Source organism: Artemia sp. Qi Xiang Cuo, chromosome 7 (assembly GCF_049724085.1).
Source record: "Artemia sp. Qi Xiang Cuo chromosome 7, ASM4972408v1, whole genome shotgun sequence".
Classification (NCBI taxonomy): Eukaryota; Metazoa; Arthropoda; class Branchiopoda; order Anostraca; family Artemiidae; genus Artemia; species Artemia sp. Qi Xiang Cuo.
The window spans coordinates 24,105,042-24,121,915 of record NC_142800.1 but is presented as its reverse complement, the minus strand read 5'-3'; the positions used below and the strand labels follow the sequence as shown (position 1 = coordinate 24,121,915).

General features: G+C 34.8%; 1 protein-coding gene across 2 annotated transcripts in view; it reads right to left on the bottom strand.

The window, feature by feature from the left end:
* Window positions 1–251: 251 nt before the first annotated feature.
* The window catches only part of Rat1 (5'-3' exoribonuclease 2 Rat1), a 100,120-nt gene continuing 83,497 nt past the window's right edge, over window positions 252–16,874 (bottom strand). For both annotated transcript variants that reach the window (XM_089092109.1, XM_089092110.1), the window contains 6 exons: window positions 16,536–16,692; window positions 14,032–14,159; window positions 12,653–12,978; window positions 8,663–8,964; window positions 2,467–2,615; window positions 252–490 (listed from right to left, as the gene is read on the bottom strand). In XM_089092109.1, the coding sequence (XP_088948235.1) occupies window positions 440–490; window positions 2,467–2,615; window positions 8,663–8,964; window positions 12,653–12,978; window positions 14,032–14,159; window positions 16,536–16,692 (1,113 nt within the window). In that variant the 3' untranslated portion in view covers window positions 252–439. The remainder of the gene's footprint in view (window positions 491–2,466; window positions 2,616–8,662; window positions 8,965–12,652; window positions 12,979–14,031; window positions 14,160–16,535; window positions 16,693–16,874) is intronic.

The window sequence follows — 16,874 nt, the reverse complement described above, 5'->3', positions numbered from 1 at the left end:
GTGGTGCCCCATACTAACCCAGTAGTTTTCATCAGTAATGCGAATCTTCTTTTCTCCTTGTTAGGTTAAGCATAAGTGTCTTGTTTCGTTTTTCTTTCTTTTAATTATTGTTTCTGTTGAAGCGTCTTTTCGTTTTTTATTTTCTTATTTTTGCTCCGTCTGTGTTTCTTGTCTAAACTTGACGGGTTTACAATAAATTCATTCATTCATTGGGCTGTCCCTAACTCAAAAAAGTTTTTAGAAGAGAAATATAGGCACTAAAAATACACATGTATTTTCAATATATCCAACATAAATTCAAAAATACAATCGTATTCAAAGAAATAGAAAAAAAGATCGAAACTATTTTTCCATTCAAAAAATCTAAATTGCTATAAACTGCACACCCATCTGTCGCGAGGATCAACAACGATGATCGTGCACCCATGTTTTCAGCTGTTTACCTTCTTTGATACCCTCTCGGAATATACGGGGCTCCATTGCCCGATTCCTGTAAAGGAAAGAAAAAAAAATATCAAACGCTCTTTTCAAATTAATTACAAACCATAAAGAGCTATTTAATGAGTTTTACGAAAGGGGTGTGCGAAAGAATCTTCTCTAGGAAGATTAATGTTTATATGCATTTTTAGTACTTTTTTTACGAGTCAGATAAAAATTGACACGGGGGGGGGGGGGGTGTTCAAGCCCTTGACCCCCCCCCCCCCCCCCCAGGCTTGGAACATAGCTTTTGCTAGCCACGCAAGCTCCCAATAGATTAATGGCTAACTATTTTTACATAGTTTGTCCTTTATTTTTTCTAATAAATTATCCCCCCCCCCGGAGGGCCAGTACCAGAGAGAAAATATGGTAATGCCCCAAAAACCTTATATGTTTGAAAGAACCTTTGAAAGAAAATTTGTCTAAATCTTTGTTTTTTAGGCCAGACCTAAGACGTGTCAAAAGGACAGGAAATGTGTTTATTTTGATGTCCATAAACTTTAAGGGCAATCTTCAAGCTTAGATGACAAATGTCAATAGCCAGGGACAAAATGGTTTGAGTCAATAAGAACTGTTTTACAGAGATAGTCCACAGCAGGGCAAGAGAAAGACCGAACGATCCAGATTAGACCGGAACAAAACTATAGCAAATGATTTAGAACATATTCGGGCTTTTATGTAGGTGGCGAAAATAGACACTTCAAATGGGTTGGGACCAAGAACTGTTCGCCAGTGTGTCAGCCTCAAGCATCTTAATACTGCAACTAGTTTAAGAGTTCGGTCAAAGGGGATTGTTGTCTGAACTTACAATTTTGACAGGTCATCATGTCCCGTTTCACGGTTAGAGAATCGATTTAGAACTCCCGGGAACCTTTTTGGCAAGAGGACTTCAAATTTTGTCTTAGAATTGGATAAAGAAAACTTTTCTCCTATCCTCCTAAAAAAGCCAAAGTAGACAAGCCAAATCATAACAGATTATGGATTCAGTTAAAATTTATTAATAAGGCTAAAAATTTTCAACGGACCGCTGCAATTGCTGCAACGGATTGCCTCTTAAAAAATAAGCCAGTTCACCCATCTCAAGTTATGTATTTCTCTTACTGTAATTTATTTTCGACTATTGCCCACAGACTCAGTGATTTTATTTTCTGGTTCTTTAACATTAAACCTAAAAAAAAAAAGTAATTCACTTCAAAAGGCTAGCTTTTTTTTTTAGCATTAATGACGGCTTGGCGGAGGTCCAAAGACTTGGAGGCGTGCCAAAACATCTGCTTGTGTCTCTTCACTTCTTTTTGTTACCGGTCAAATGAATTTGGACAAAATAGCTTATGAAAGACTCACATTGCAAACTCGATTTTCAGCCCCATTTAGGGCTGAACCCTCGCAACTGTCTGGTTTAGTCGTTCACTGGGCTTACCCCACTCCGCAAAAATATCCCTTGGCCTCTTTTCTTGGGCATAAACGAAGGAATAGGACAGTGTTTTTTTTTTTTGCGAATCAGAAGCACAATAGGTTAAAAATCGACAGATATCACTTTCATAGAGATAAAAATAATTAAAAGAAGAATAAAAATTGAGTCATATAGACAACTTAGAAAAAATAGGGCTCATGTAAAAGAAAAATATCAACAGTGTTTTATAATAAGAGCAGGGGTGTAATTTACTATGGGCCAGAAATGGAGGGGGCAACTTCCCTTTCCAGTGGTGCACTAAGAAAATGATTTTGGGATGGGGGGGGGGGGGTGACGGGGGTCCCTGGGCCAACCAACGGAAAACTATATAAAATTCCTAGAAAAACTGGCGTTTTAAGGAAAACTTTTAAGCTTTTCAGCTGATTTTTTTCTTGAGGTGGGGAGGGGGGCTATAACCCCTTTAGCACCCTACATGGGTGCGTGCCTGGCCCCTTCGAGACTCAAGTTTGCCTTCCCTCTCAAGTGGCATCTACAATTCTTTTTGCTAAGGTTTCATCTAAAAAACAAAAAACACTTACACTAGACTGTGATTGACGTCCTCGATTCGATCCTCCATAGCCTCCACGGGAAGGTGGCCCAGTTTGTCTTTCTCCAGATAAAGAATTATATGATCCCCCACTTTGGTATCCATACGTGTCACTTCTCGCCTGAATATATCCACCGGAGCCTAGCCGAGAGAAAAAGTAATTACAAGATAACTAGTTTCATTTAAAATATAATCATAGAGAATAAATAAGGCACCTTTTTGAAAGCGTCTTCAGATATTAGCTGAACCAGCAACCTGCCTTATTTGCAGTGATTTATATAAAGCGTTTGACTTTAAAGATTTTGCTTATGCTTTGACACATCTTTTTACATATTTTATACCCGTCAATTGTCAAATAGAATTCTATTTAGAAGGCTTATTGCTAACGGCTGAAGGCGAAGGCGTATACCTTCGCTTCGCTTTTAATTGAAGTAATACTAAAACCCCTACTTTTGTAAAAACTTCGCTGGACTGATCAAGAGAGAGAGTTAGAGCAAAGCGACTGAGAAGAGACAAAGAAAGAGAGAGAGAGAGAGAAGGGGGGGTCTTCCCTATTTTTTGTAACTAGGTGCACTCTATAAATGGGAATACTTTGACAACATATGCCTATATGACTAAGACGAAAACAATAAAAAGCTCTACATATGAGACCTTTTTTGACATTTCCAGTGAAACTATAAAAGGTAACAAGAGCAAATCCTCAGTTCTCAATTTAGTTTCCTGAATAATTCATATCTTTTTTTTTTACTCCCCAATACAGTGGTGTCAATTTACGAAAATGTTGAGAGAAGGGAGGGGAAAATCCCCCTAGACTTTTCAAAGGCTAGGGGTATAAAATGCATTTTTCAAAGGCTAGGGGGGGGGGCAAATTTGTATTGAAATTACAAAAAAAAATACATTTTTCAATGAAAATACCCACAAAAAAATATTTTTCAATGAAAATACCCACAAAAGGGTATTTTTCAAAATCTAGCTGTGACAAAAAATTACAGGGGGACAGATACCAGCTCCCCTTCCCTTAATTAACACCTTTGGCCTAATACCACGGCTTTGAGTGCTTCTTATACAAGGCTTCTTGTCATTCTTGTAATCCAATCATAATTGGGCATCTCCGTTGAAGTCATTATGGAACAGGCTAACCCACCCATGCTCTGTTTAAGTTTCTTCAAAAATTTCGATGGCCCGCATTCACATAGCTTTTATGAAAATATACACCTCACGTTTGGTATAATGAAGAAAAACGAAAATGCAAAGAAAACAAATACGAAATTTTAAATGGTAGTGTACAAAAATCGTCTCAAGCTAAATAAAAACAGATATAAGAAACTGATTCTAAAAGAAGAACAATTATTTACCAAATTGTTTTCAAGCACGATTTACTTGCGACAGGCAGGATTGAGCCCAGAAACCAACAATTGAGAAACCAGTCTCTTCCCCTGCGCTGTCACAAGGTATTATATTTGTGTTCACATACTTTAGAAGAAAAATAACCTTTTATAATGACTCAAATCTTCTTTTCTTGGCTGGGGGGGGGGGGGCAAAGTAATGGAAACGTTAGTGATTATTCTATTCAGAAAAACATAAAACATACAAAAAAGCTATTATTTGTAAAAATAATAGGTCGGGTTTTCCCCACGAATTTTCCTCTCGTCGTGGAAGATTAGCTCATTTACACTTTTGAACATTCGGACTGTGGCGCAATTCACAAAATGTTGGGGGAGGGTCAAATGTACAAATGTACTCAGTTTAGCCTTTTCCATTTATTTCAATGAAAATACCAAAAACGGTATTTTTTAATAGAAAATCTCAAAAAAGGCATTTTTCGAAATCTTGGGAAAGATAAAAAAAATCTAGGGGGGCTAAGACAAATACCCTCTATCCCCCTCCCAGTTGGCACCACTGCGCTAAGATTTGAAGCTTCTACATCTTATTAAATTAATATGTATAAAAGAAACGGAATTTCAGTTTAAATTTGTTCCAATTGGGAATTAATTTATGTGTACGAGGTTAAAATAATTGTATAGGGTGAGAACCGAACCGATTATAGAAGTATTAGAAACATAAAAGGGAATAAGCAAGTGGAATATGTAAACAGTTGATGATGGTAGACAAATTTAATCATAGACATAGAGGAAAGACGAGAGGAAACGAAGAAAAATTAACGTAGAATCGAAGCAATTCAGAAGAAAATTCTAGAGATTATTTTAGAGCCCCAAAATCCCAATGCCCACCTTTCAAAGAAGGCATGTTTGGTCAACCTAAATGGCAGAACAGGGCATTGGTATTAACCTTGGTCCAAAAAACGTAATTAATTCCTAGACAAAGGTAATATTCCCTCCCTTATCCCTATCAGGAGTCGTCTCCCAGGGGAAGAAGACCAAAAAGGTCCCTATGGCCACTCATATTTCATATTTTTACACCACCCTTTTGTTTCTTGTTTTAATGCTTAAGCCGACGTTAACCTGTTTCACCGCCTTTAATCCTACGTGATATCTTATAACATAGTTGATATTCATCTTTGACTGGACTTATCAGCTTATTGAGTTTTCTTTGTCGTTCGTAGTTTTTTCGTATAGATTTTACTTTATCGATATTCAATATTGTCCCTTTGTGAATTCTTATATTTTACAATTTCTGTTTTTATTCCATTAGTACCAAAAGACCGAGCTTCGCTCGGTGAAAAGAAACAATAGTTTTTTTTTTATTTCTTTCGTAAAACAACTTTATTTTGCTTTTATTTTATTCGGCAAACCTTTTTGTATGCTTATACCGACAAATTATTCTATACTATCAACAACCACTATAACTGAAGATTATTGAAGTAATGTTAAGTAATTTAAGTAACTTGAGGGGCGAGTACCTCTGGCAATCAATCTATAATCTTTAAATATTAGCCCAAGAAGAATACCATGTAGCATAAGGATATCAGTTTAAAGAAAAATTAAATCTGCTAATCTCGAATTACTGGGGTTACTTGAATGTACTGGTATGATCATATAAAATTTTTTTTTTTCAAAATTAAGGTCCTAAACGAATTTTCCCAAAGTCGTGACCTATCTAGATCTTTTTAACGCCAATAAAAAACAAAGGTTAGAAGATAAGTTAGTCCCCGTCCAGCACTGGTTCTGGAACCATTTCTTTTTCAGAAGCCATAGTAATTTCAATGATTTAACGATTACGAAAATTCCAAATTGGAATGTTACGACGTTAAAAAACGAATATTGTATCAATATTTTGGCTGACGAATTCAGACGCTTTGAACTGGACTTACTAGGAGTTTCAGGAACTCATATCCCAGGGGTGGGAAACATGAAATTAGGTGATATAGAATTTATTTCCTCAAGCAGCAAGAATGGGTTGCATAGCCAGGTTGTAGGGATTATGATGAATAAGGAAGTCGAAAAGTCTTGTTTAGGTTGGCAAGGTATTAATAATAGAATGCTAGTCACTCATTTTATGACTAAAAAGTACAAGGTATCAGTCATAGCAGTATATACCGTGTAGAACCGAGTGATAAAGATAGTAGTGACTCAGATAAATTTCACTTAAGGTACAGGAACGAATAGACAGGGTCCCAAGTAGAAACATAGTATTTTTATTAGGAGATTTTAATACATGGGCGGGTAAAAATAGGGATAGATGGTATCTTAGCCTGGGTAAACTTGGTGTAGAAATAGAAAACAGTAATGGTTACAAACTGCTGCAATTGTGCAAGTATAACAATCCAGTTACAACCAATACAGTATTTCGTAAAAAAAAATGGCCCATAAGTTAACATGGTATTAACATGATGGTAAGACAGCTAACCTTCTTGATTATGTTATTGTAAACCGAAGACTGGCAGGGTCGATACAAGATACTAGGGTATGTAGGAGTGCTGTTACTGATGTTAAAGTAAAAATCAGCATCTAGTAGTGTGTAGGGTTAATTTAAAGCTGAATTTTAGGAAGGGTAATTACCTCCCGGGAAGCTATGACATTGGTACACTCCAGGATGAGAATTTGAGAGAAATATTCCAGGAACAGTTGAATACTAAACTAGAGAGTTCGCAGCTAAGAGTACTAGCGAAAATGCATTATGTTTAATAGAGAGGAGAAGGGACTTTAACAAGCATTATTTGAGTGACAGATCATGTGAAAATAAGATAAACGTTAAGACTAGAGAAAGTATTAAAATGTGAATTAAAGAGGTGCGAAGCAAAGGCCATGTAAAAAATTGCCGAAGATCTCTAAGATGCAGCCAGACGGCATAATAGTATAATATTGTACTGGTATGTCAATAAATTGAGAAAGAATAGTCTATCTGGACTTGTCCCAGTTAAAAATAGGAACGGGGCCATAATTAATGATGAGGAAAGAGTTAAAGAGAGATGGGCAGAACATTTTGAGAATGTGCTAAACTGGGATAGAGTTACAGAAAAAGATATAGAGGAAAATGAAAAGGTTTGCGACACCTTGGATGTGAAGGAAGATTTATTTTCTGATGAAGAATTAGCGAAGTACTAAAAGGATTAAAAATATCAAGGCCCCATGTGCTGATAGTGTAGTAAATGAGTTTTTAAATATGGTGGTTGTGAGGTTAGAGACAAGTTACTGAAGATTATGAATATGATTTTTGAAAATTGGAAGTACCTAGCGATTTTAGGAAAACTGTAATTAAACCCCTCCATAAGAAAGATGATAAAAGTGAGTGCGGTAACTATAGGGGCCTCGTTTCTGTATGAAGCAAATTACTTAGTATGACAATACTTTTTAGACTTAGAGATGTTGTAGACAAAGTTTACAGAGGGGAACAGTGTGGTTTTAGAAAGGGTAGAGAATTTGTCGACCAAATTTAGTTTCTTAAATTAATAATTGAGAAGCGCCTGAGTCATCAAACTCCTTTAGTCTTCTATTTTATAGGTTATTAGCAAGCGTTTGAATCAACTGATAGAAGAGCTTTAGCGAAGGTCCTATCTTTGTGCGGTATACCAGACAGGGATTAGTGCTACGTACGAGAACAAGATTAACTCTTCTAGACTTAGATTATGCTGATGATTTAAGCATCTTAGATAAAGATGTTAGCAAAATGAATGAACTTTTAGAGGTTTTGCCACTTCAGGGTCCTAGAATACGTTTGAAGATTAATGTTAAGAAGACGAAGTCGTTAAGACTAAGAATAAGTGAAGCTGAAGAGTTGATGTTGGGTAGCAAAAAGATCGATCAAGTGATCAAATTCACTTACCTAGGTAGTATTATTAGTAAAGACGGTGGGTGCAGAGAAGATTTTAAAAATAGAATAACGAAGGCCCAGGGTAATTATCACTGTTGAAAAAAGTTTGGAAGAATAGGAAGGTAAGTCTACAAACTAAGATTATAATATTGGAAGCTACAGTGATGACAATGGTCAAGTATGGTTCTGTAGTTTGGGCGCTCCGAAAAACAGATGAGGATTTACTAAATATTTTCCAGAGAAATTGCCTACGGATCGTATTGGGCAACCGACTGACTGATCGTATCTCAAACAATAAGCTGTACGAAAAATAATAGTTCAATCTCGCTTTCTAGGGCAATAACGTGAGAAAGGATGAGATGACTGGAACATGTTCTACGAATGAAGGATGCCAGATTGCCAAAAATCGTCCTTGTCGGCCAACCACTTAGGGCCAAACGAAAAGCACTTCGTCCCGGAACGGGATGGGAGAATGTTGTGAGAAAATATTTAAGGGAAATAACAACTTCCTTAGAGGGTGGGAAGAGGGAGGCTTTGAATATATTGAGATGGAGATGGAGCTTGCGTAGCTGTGTTGGCCTCAGGCGGCTTGGTGCAGCAGTGAGTTGTTAGTAGTAGCTGTTTCTTTAATAAGATATAAAAAAAAATTTTGTGATAAAGAATACGAGCTCGGCACTTTTTGCTGGTGAAAGCCATCTCGACAACAAAATTCGATCATATCTTATGAACAGTAAAATGTAGGAATTACAATTACAGGTACACACGAGACCGACTATTACGGTGGGAGGGCAGAGGGGTAGTATCAGAAAGCATTGGAAAATTTCATTTGGCAACAATTTTACCATCTTCCCGGAGGGGTGAAATGTTTTAGACATTCTCAAGGGCGCTACCGTTTCAATCCCAGATTTTCCACAGAGGGATGAAGCAATACAGAATTAGGTCTTAAATTTTATATAAAATCTCAAAGAGATACTAACCCCTGTGTTGATTTGGTTGATTAACAGAACGAGTCGATCCAGGAGCATAAGGGGCACCTCTGTACGCATGACTTTGATAAGGGGGTGCATTGTTATATGAAGGTTGTCCATTGGCTCCGCTCCTATTAGAAGCTCCATAATTTCGCTCCTGACTTTGTAGCGCGTAGGACGGACGCTGATAGGGGTGTGCATTGTTATACGAAGGTTTTTGATAGGGGGGTACATTGTTATACGAACGTTGTTCATTTGATCCTCTATTGTTGAAACCTCCATAATTTCGGTCCTGACCTTGTAGCGCGTAGCTGAAATAGATATTAAATAAGCAAAAGCGAAATATAGAACAAATGAGCCATTCCTTGCCCAGATCTGTTAACTAGAATTTTATCGACATACAAATTGTCTTATGTCAATTCTAATTTTTGGCCAATATGTCTGAGACTCTAGGCAGGCATGCCTTTCCAAAAACTAACAAACAAGTATGTGTCCAATAAGAGAGTCATGCATACTCCCGCCATTTACCCGTGCCCCAGCCATTTCAAAATTTGCCCCTCAATTACTTGGACTATCTGTCTTGGATTTTCTCTCTCTACAATTAGCCATGTCTTGATGCAACCTATGCAGCCTGCAAAATACTTGATAACTTCAATTCAATCAAGATTGCTTCATATGAAGATACTAAAAAATAAACGCAATTAATATCCAGTTGATATTTTGGTCTTAGTTACGACTAATCCCCTAGAAAACAAAGGAGACTATTAATTTCTTGAAGTACAGAATTAGTTAAAAAAAATTCACATACTTTTTACTGTTTTTACTATCTATTTTATGTTAAACAATATTTAATACCATCTTTTTTTTTTTTTTTTTTTTTTTTTTTTTTTTTTTTTTTTTAGTGTCAATTTCGTTTTTAATACCAAGTGTTAAAAAGAAGTCGGAATCATAGCTTTCTCTAACGAGGGTGGGAGGGAGAGGGGGATTTTGGTTTTTAGTCACGAGTCCTAATAAACTAAAAAAAGAGACTGTATTAATCTCTTTATCTACAGTATTAATTTAAAAATTACATTTATTGCGTACTTTATTATAAGAAACAGTCGCAAATTTTTATTACCTTGTTTTTGACCAATTCTATTTTAAATATTCCTTAATCCGCCACCTTATCATATATAACAATGTAACAGTTTGTGAAAATGGGTGCTACAAAATCTCTGATCTTTTCCCTTATGGCTGTATTAGCTGCTTATAAAATATATAAACATTTTTTTCGTGCTGCTTTTGTTTTTAGTATCAAGTGTTAAAAATAATTCAGAATCATAGCTTTATTTATAGACCTTTACTTTTCTTTTTTTTAAAATGATGGGGTTTTTTGAACCAATTTCAGGGAGTGATGACTCCCCCTAAACATCTGTGTTTAGGTAAGTTTGTTCTGATTAGCAAATAAACTTAAAAAATTATGCTCGTTCATAGTTGCAATTAAACATTGGAAAACAAAACAACAGTTTCATTATTCAGTGCCAAAAATGGTTTTAGGAAACATTTGTTAAAAAAGCCAAGTTATTAGGAGAAATAGGTCTAAAATCATGCTGACTTTTCTTAGCCTTTAGTGCGGCTATTCTAATGATTCATTATACTTAATTAGAATTAATTTTTATTAGAATTATTAGAATTAATTATAAGAACTTTTTAGAATATTAGAATTAATTTTATAAACTTGAAGGTTATTTATCTCTATCAAAAACTTAAAACTTTTCTAACCAATTGTCAAAAAAATATACTCAGAGAGAAGCAGGAAGAAACAAACATCTACCCAATACCATGTAAAATTCTACAATTGTGCGTGAAGACATTCAACCGGATCAGAGACATGACCAAAGAAACATTTCTAATGTAGAATAAACAAGTTGCAAGAAATAAAATCATATTGATAAATTGATTAATTAATTTTATAAGAATTCCTTGGGCACTCCCTTCTCCATGGCATCGTCATTTTTTTTACTCTGCCCCACAACACGTATTTTGAGAACTTCAATTATCAGATGAAATAGATGACTCCACATTTTGATGATCGCATTTTTTTTTATCTTGCAGAACAGATTCGTACGCAAGAGTTTAAATGACCTTGCAGCTAGAACTGAATTTTGATTAATTGTTTTTTGCTCAACTAATTTTTTTAAATGAAGTGGACAAAATTAAACGGCGCCAAGACCAAAGAGGGGTTCCCACCCCCCTTCCATATTTGCCACTCTACATATCAACTATGCCAAACTGTCAATGAAACTACACATTAATCTACATTCAATAATGAAGTAGAGCAAAGAAAAATCAAAAGAAAAAAAAAGTGATCCTGATAACAAGTCGCGAAAACAACACAACAATCTAATGAATTAACCAAGAGCAAAAAGAGAACAATAAGATGAGAAAAAGGAAGTGAGGTGAAGTGTAAATATAGAATATATATAACATAGAATGGAAAGAAAGTGGACAAATGAAAGTGGATCAATGATTCTGCGTTAGAATATTAGCTAATTCAACTGCTGCAGTTTAACAGATATTATAGATAACAAAGAAGAAGAATGTAACGCTACAAAACATGCAAAACAATGTAAATCACACATTCTTTAGATTTAGTCATAGGCACACAGTTACAAAACTAAAAATCATATTGAGTGGCCAATTACTTGGATGGCATAGTCAAATATTCTGACTCTGATAGGCTAAATTAATCGAATAATGGCAAGCATTAGTACGTTTTTCAATTAAATTGCTATGGAACTGGAATCAATTTTCTCAGATCAAAATAATCTTAATTTACGCTTAAGTTCGAGCTTTTTGTTTCAATTCTTTAAAAACGATTCCTGAAACACAAGGGCCGTGTAGTTAGAATCAGAACTTTTTTTTAAATTCTTAAAAAACTTTAGCACGAAGAGAGGGGCAGCCCCCCTCATATATGGAATAATCTCTGTTCATTTTAAGTTTTAATGTAGCTCCTTACTTTCTGTAGAAAACTTTTTTATTTAATCGGATTATGCAACGATATCACTGGAAAGTTATTTTTCAAGATCATTCAATGTTCTCAGTGGCGACGATCCCTACCAAGGAGTGCAATATTTCGAGTGATAATTAGAACAACGCTTTGAAAATCAAGATCTTTCAACAAAAAATTGTAGGGTTTGCCGAGGTCAAATAATGATAAAAAAAAAGTTCGGTTAACCACCACCACTATGCCAATTTTAGTTCTCGACAATTTAAACCGTCTAAACAATTTAAACCTCGACGGATAAACCGTCGACCCTCGTGCCAATTTACTGGGATTTACAATGTGGTGCGCTTTATCATCAAAATGATCAGTTATACCGTTCTTTCTTGACGCTACTGTAACTGGTCCCATTTACTTTAACCTGCTGCAACAGTTCGTTATGCAAAATGGTATTACCATTTATCCCTACATTACCATTGCGATCTCAGATCCTTCCTTCATTAGATCTTACCAAATAGGTAGACAAAGACGTCCTGTCGAATATTCTCCCTGTTCACTCGACCTCATACCACTGGATCTTTTTCATGGGTGTACCTAAAGGACAAAGTCTACGAGAAGAAACCTGTAACAACTCTGAACTAATGGAAGCTATCTAATATGAATGCGCCTGTATATAAAAGGAATTATTGTACCACATGTGCAATCCCATTACTTCGAGTTATCAGCAGTGTCTGGACAAAGATAAATGTCAATTTGAGAGCTTGATGTAAAAATTATATTTTCATATATATATATATATATACATATATATATATATATATATATATATATATATATATATATATATATATATATATATATAGATATAAATATATATATATATATATATATATATATATATATATAATAACGTGCAACAAATATGAATAATAAAATCTAGAAGTAAAATATGTTAGGTGTCAAATTCTCTGGCCGATCAAATAAAATAACGATATTCATAGAGAAAAGATTCTTACTTGAGGTGTCTGTGGCCTGATTCGTGAATAGATGCTTGATGTGTTCGAGGACCCATATTATGGAATCCTCGTCCAGAACCTCCTCCTCTCCCTCGAAACGATCTCCCAATCTTAGCTAAATCATAGGACTTGAGCTGTGCTGGAGGAGTTTTGGCTTCAGGGAGTGGTTTACTTTCAAAAACAAAACTAGAACTGTACTGTGGATCCATGTAACTGACACTTACAACATCAACCGAATACAAATCTGGAAGGCCGTCCACAGGCGTGTCCAAGGTGCCGCCAGCTGCCACACAAATCTCAGAGGTAGTGATTCGTCCTCCCATCCCCTGGAAAGTTGTGGGGCAACTGTTAATGATTGCATAATAGAATTGACAGAGAAACAACAGTGATAGGAACGGAAAGGGGAGGGGACTAAGAACAGCCATAGACCTAAGAATAACACTAAAACTAGCATTAGAGCAACATAAAATTAGTGTAAGAAAGGGTAATTAGGGTGATTAAAGGAAGTAACTGAGTGGAGGAGGGGCTGTACCAACTCTTTTGAATTAATTCTGCAAGAGCATGTGACGAAAAATATGCTACGTAGGAATAAAGAAAGGGAAGAAAGACAGAGAAGCCTCCATCTCTAGGTGCATCAAACTAAATGACATGATTGACAGCAATATGAATATGAAAGGTCTTCTCCGTGTTGTTGATTCTTTTATTTTTGTTAATTTTACATTTTCGAAAAATACAGGTTTTTTTTCTATCTGGATATGAAGCTGTTTATTCTCAGAACTAAAGAAGGACTAAAGGTTTGTGATTATGCAAACAAACAGTAGGGAACATAATAAATAGTTAGTCCGACATAAAACAATTATTTTGAAATTAAGTAAACATTGTTTGCTTATCCAAATTGAAAATGCCTTTTAGTCACTGGCAATCCTGACCCTTGCATTGGCCAAGAAAAAATTGGTAAAAAAAAAGAATTTTAAAGAGAAAATAATACACTATCCTTTGAGAACAAGTTTACGCTATTAGCCTAGGACATTACACTATAAAAAATGTTGAAACTGGAATGGAATAGGTGAAAATAAGTAGAGTTCAAGTCCCTTGTTGTTAAAATGACCCTAGAGCCTCTCCCCCTCTTGACTAACGGATAAATGAACTATATCTTTAAAAAAAAATATCACAAGACCGCAAAAATTGAATCCGTAGTTTTAAAGTAAAAGTAATAATAGACCTGACTTTGTGCCACTTTAAGTTAGATTTTAGGCTCTAACTTACGCACAGGATACAAAATACTCAACTTTATTCCAGAAAACGGGTCACTCTCATCACAAATGTAATGTTGTATATATTCAGAACTAGATTTCAAAAAAGGGAAAAAAGTAAATTACCTCGAACTCTGTTGCCTCAATAACTGTTACTTCTGTTAAACCTTCTGAATACAAAGCTCTCATAAACTTGTATGATTTGTGGCGGTTACCAGTGTACAAAATAGCCTCACCACGTGTATTCCTTTTCTCTGAGAATAAAAAAAAAATAATGAACAAGGAAATATCACCAAAATTATTTTTTTATTTAATTTTTAAACAGTTTACGACAATATTGCATATTTTACAATTTACGACAAATTACAAAAACACTCAGGTGTAAAATGCATTTACCATCGCTGATATGGCTTAAGGTCAAATAGTATGGGTAACTTACAAGGATGGAAACTGGCAGAGCAGAAAACAGAGTCGGCAGAAAATTACTATCAATTCCATCTAGCATGTGGTGACACTTAGAATTTTTTCAAGCTCTGTAATAATTTTTCTGTGATAAATTGAAATCAGATACTTTTCACTATGCTAATTTTATTGATTACACAAATTAAATAAATTACTCGTATTATTACACTAAAAAAAGAAATAAATGTCACCAAACGTTAGATGGCGTTGACACTAACACCAGTTCCAGTCTCGTATGTTACCCATACTCTTTGCTAAAAGTCTTATATGACATATTCAAACTTATGTGATGACTGCTAAAAACTGTTTCCCAAAATGTTCTCAAACGAAGGTCAAACGAGCAATGTAGATCAGAACGATTCGAGTATGAGTGAACATATTTTATCTTGCTGATCCTCCTTTTGAGAACAGTTTAGCAAACGGTTTTGGGCAATTATTTCAGCAGTTTGAGAATTTCACATACGACCTTAAAATATGACAGCGAATTTATGTAAAATTAAGTACATACTTGTAATTAAATAGAATATTAGAATGATTAAATATAACTACGCTTGAATGCTTGGTACATCCCAAAGAAAATTGTAACAGGTGATTGTACAGGTGTACAGGTGATTACTTTTTGATTACGTAATTGTACAGGTAATTCACAATCCACACAAGGAGGAGTTTAAACAGAAATGAGGAGGAATCGAGGCTTGGCCTCGTCAAAATGTGAAAAACTTCATAAAAGTACACGCTTTTTCATTCGTTGATAGCTAAAAAAGACCAAAGAACCATTTATTTTAATAGTTTCCTTCATTTCCCCTCCCCTCATAGTCATCGCCAAGAAGGGGCTAAGGAGGGATGCCCCCATACCGGGAAATAAGAACATTTAAAAAATGTACAAAAAGAAAAAAAGATGAGAAATGCTCCCACTTAAATCAGGGTCAAAACGAAACTCGTAGCATTACCCCTCCCCCTACGATGATTTTTTTGTGTCACTCAGCCCCCCCCCCCCCAGCTTAAGAGCCCTGTTTGATAGAATAGATGTTACATCACATAATATTACTAATAATCAAATTACTCTCATCTCTTCTATAAGAGCTAAGCTACACTTTTATTGTAAAATTTGTAACCTGAAACCTGAAGTAACCTTAAAGGTCACGACCTTGAAGTGGAGGAGGAGGGATAGACTCCCGCTTAACTTCAAGAGGAGAAGGGATCACCCTTTCAAATTCTTTCAGGTACATAAGTTTGCTTGTTTACAAGTGAAGTTTTTATTTAATATTATTCTTAGATAAATTCCTAAAATTTAAGGCTACGGTTGTCCTCACCCCAAAGTAACAAAATTTCTCTATTGAATTTTTACATTTCGTATTGGCATTTATCGAAGTTGCATCTCCCAGAACTGGCTGAATCAATAAATCTGGCTAAATGGTATTCTTGTTAAATGGATGATGGCAAAATGCCGTTTTTTACATCTATCACAATTAGGTCTTTCCTGAGAAATTCTAGTGGTTGATTCTCAGTCTTTGATCCTTCTTAATTTCTTTGTTTGATTACGTTTTTTTCTTTGGTGCAAATTCATGAGACCATATCTTTGAAAATAAGCTTTATTAAATAAATACTCGTTTCCATTTCTTTGTGTTTAAGCACATTGAGAAAACTGAGATTTAAAAAGAGACTTTATTTTTCAGCAGCAGTACACTATATGTTAAAACATGACATAATAGAATAAATGAATAAAATATGAAATAGAATGAAATAGAAATGAATAAAATTTGAAATAGAATGAATAATAATAGAATGTATGTAAAAAAAAAGATTGTTAGAAAAAAGGAAAAAAAAGTTGATTTACTTTATTCTAAAGAAACTAGATTTTACTATACACACATACTTTTTTTCTTGTCACGATGCATTTCGTGTTAAAATTTGATAGAATAGAATTTGTGTTAGAAAAAAAAAACTGAAGAAACGTGAATTACATTTATTGAACATTAAACTTATTATATTATGCAACAAAAAATTTAACAATTATTTGAAGGTAGATTTACAGACAGGAGGTGACTAAACTTTGATTTACTTTATTCGGTTGTCAATAAATTTCATGTCAAATTAATAAAATAAAGATGAAATGAAGTTATTTAACAATAAATATATAGACACAAGGTGAGAAAAGTTTGACTTACTTTCTTGGCTTGTCAATAAATGATCATGTTTTTGCAGCGTTTCTTTGAGTCTCTTTTCGTCAACAAAGGGGAGTAAGGCCACCCCTTGCCAAGCAAACTTTTTTCCATTCAAGTCAATCATAAAGTCACTTGGGTAAAAATCCGCTATGTCTGATTCCTAGAAATGCAAATACATATTAAAGATTGAAATATAGTGTGTCCACTAATACGGAAATGACTGTAGATAGTAATTTGAGCTTTTACCTTCTGAGCAAAACAGAAATTGGTAATGCCCGACCCACCATGGTCAGTCCAGTCAATAAATAAGACAAGATTTATAAATTAAATGGTTTCTTTTAT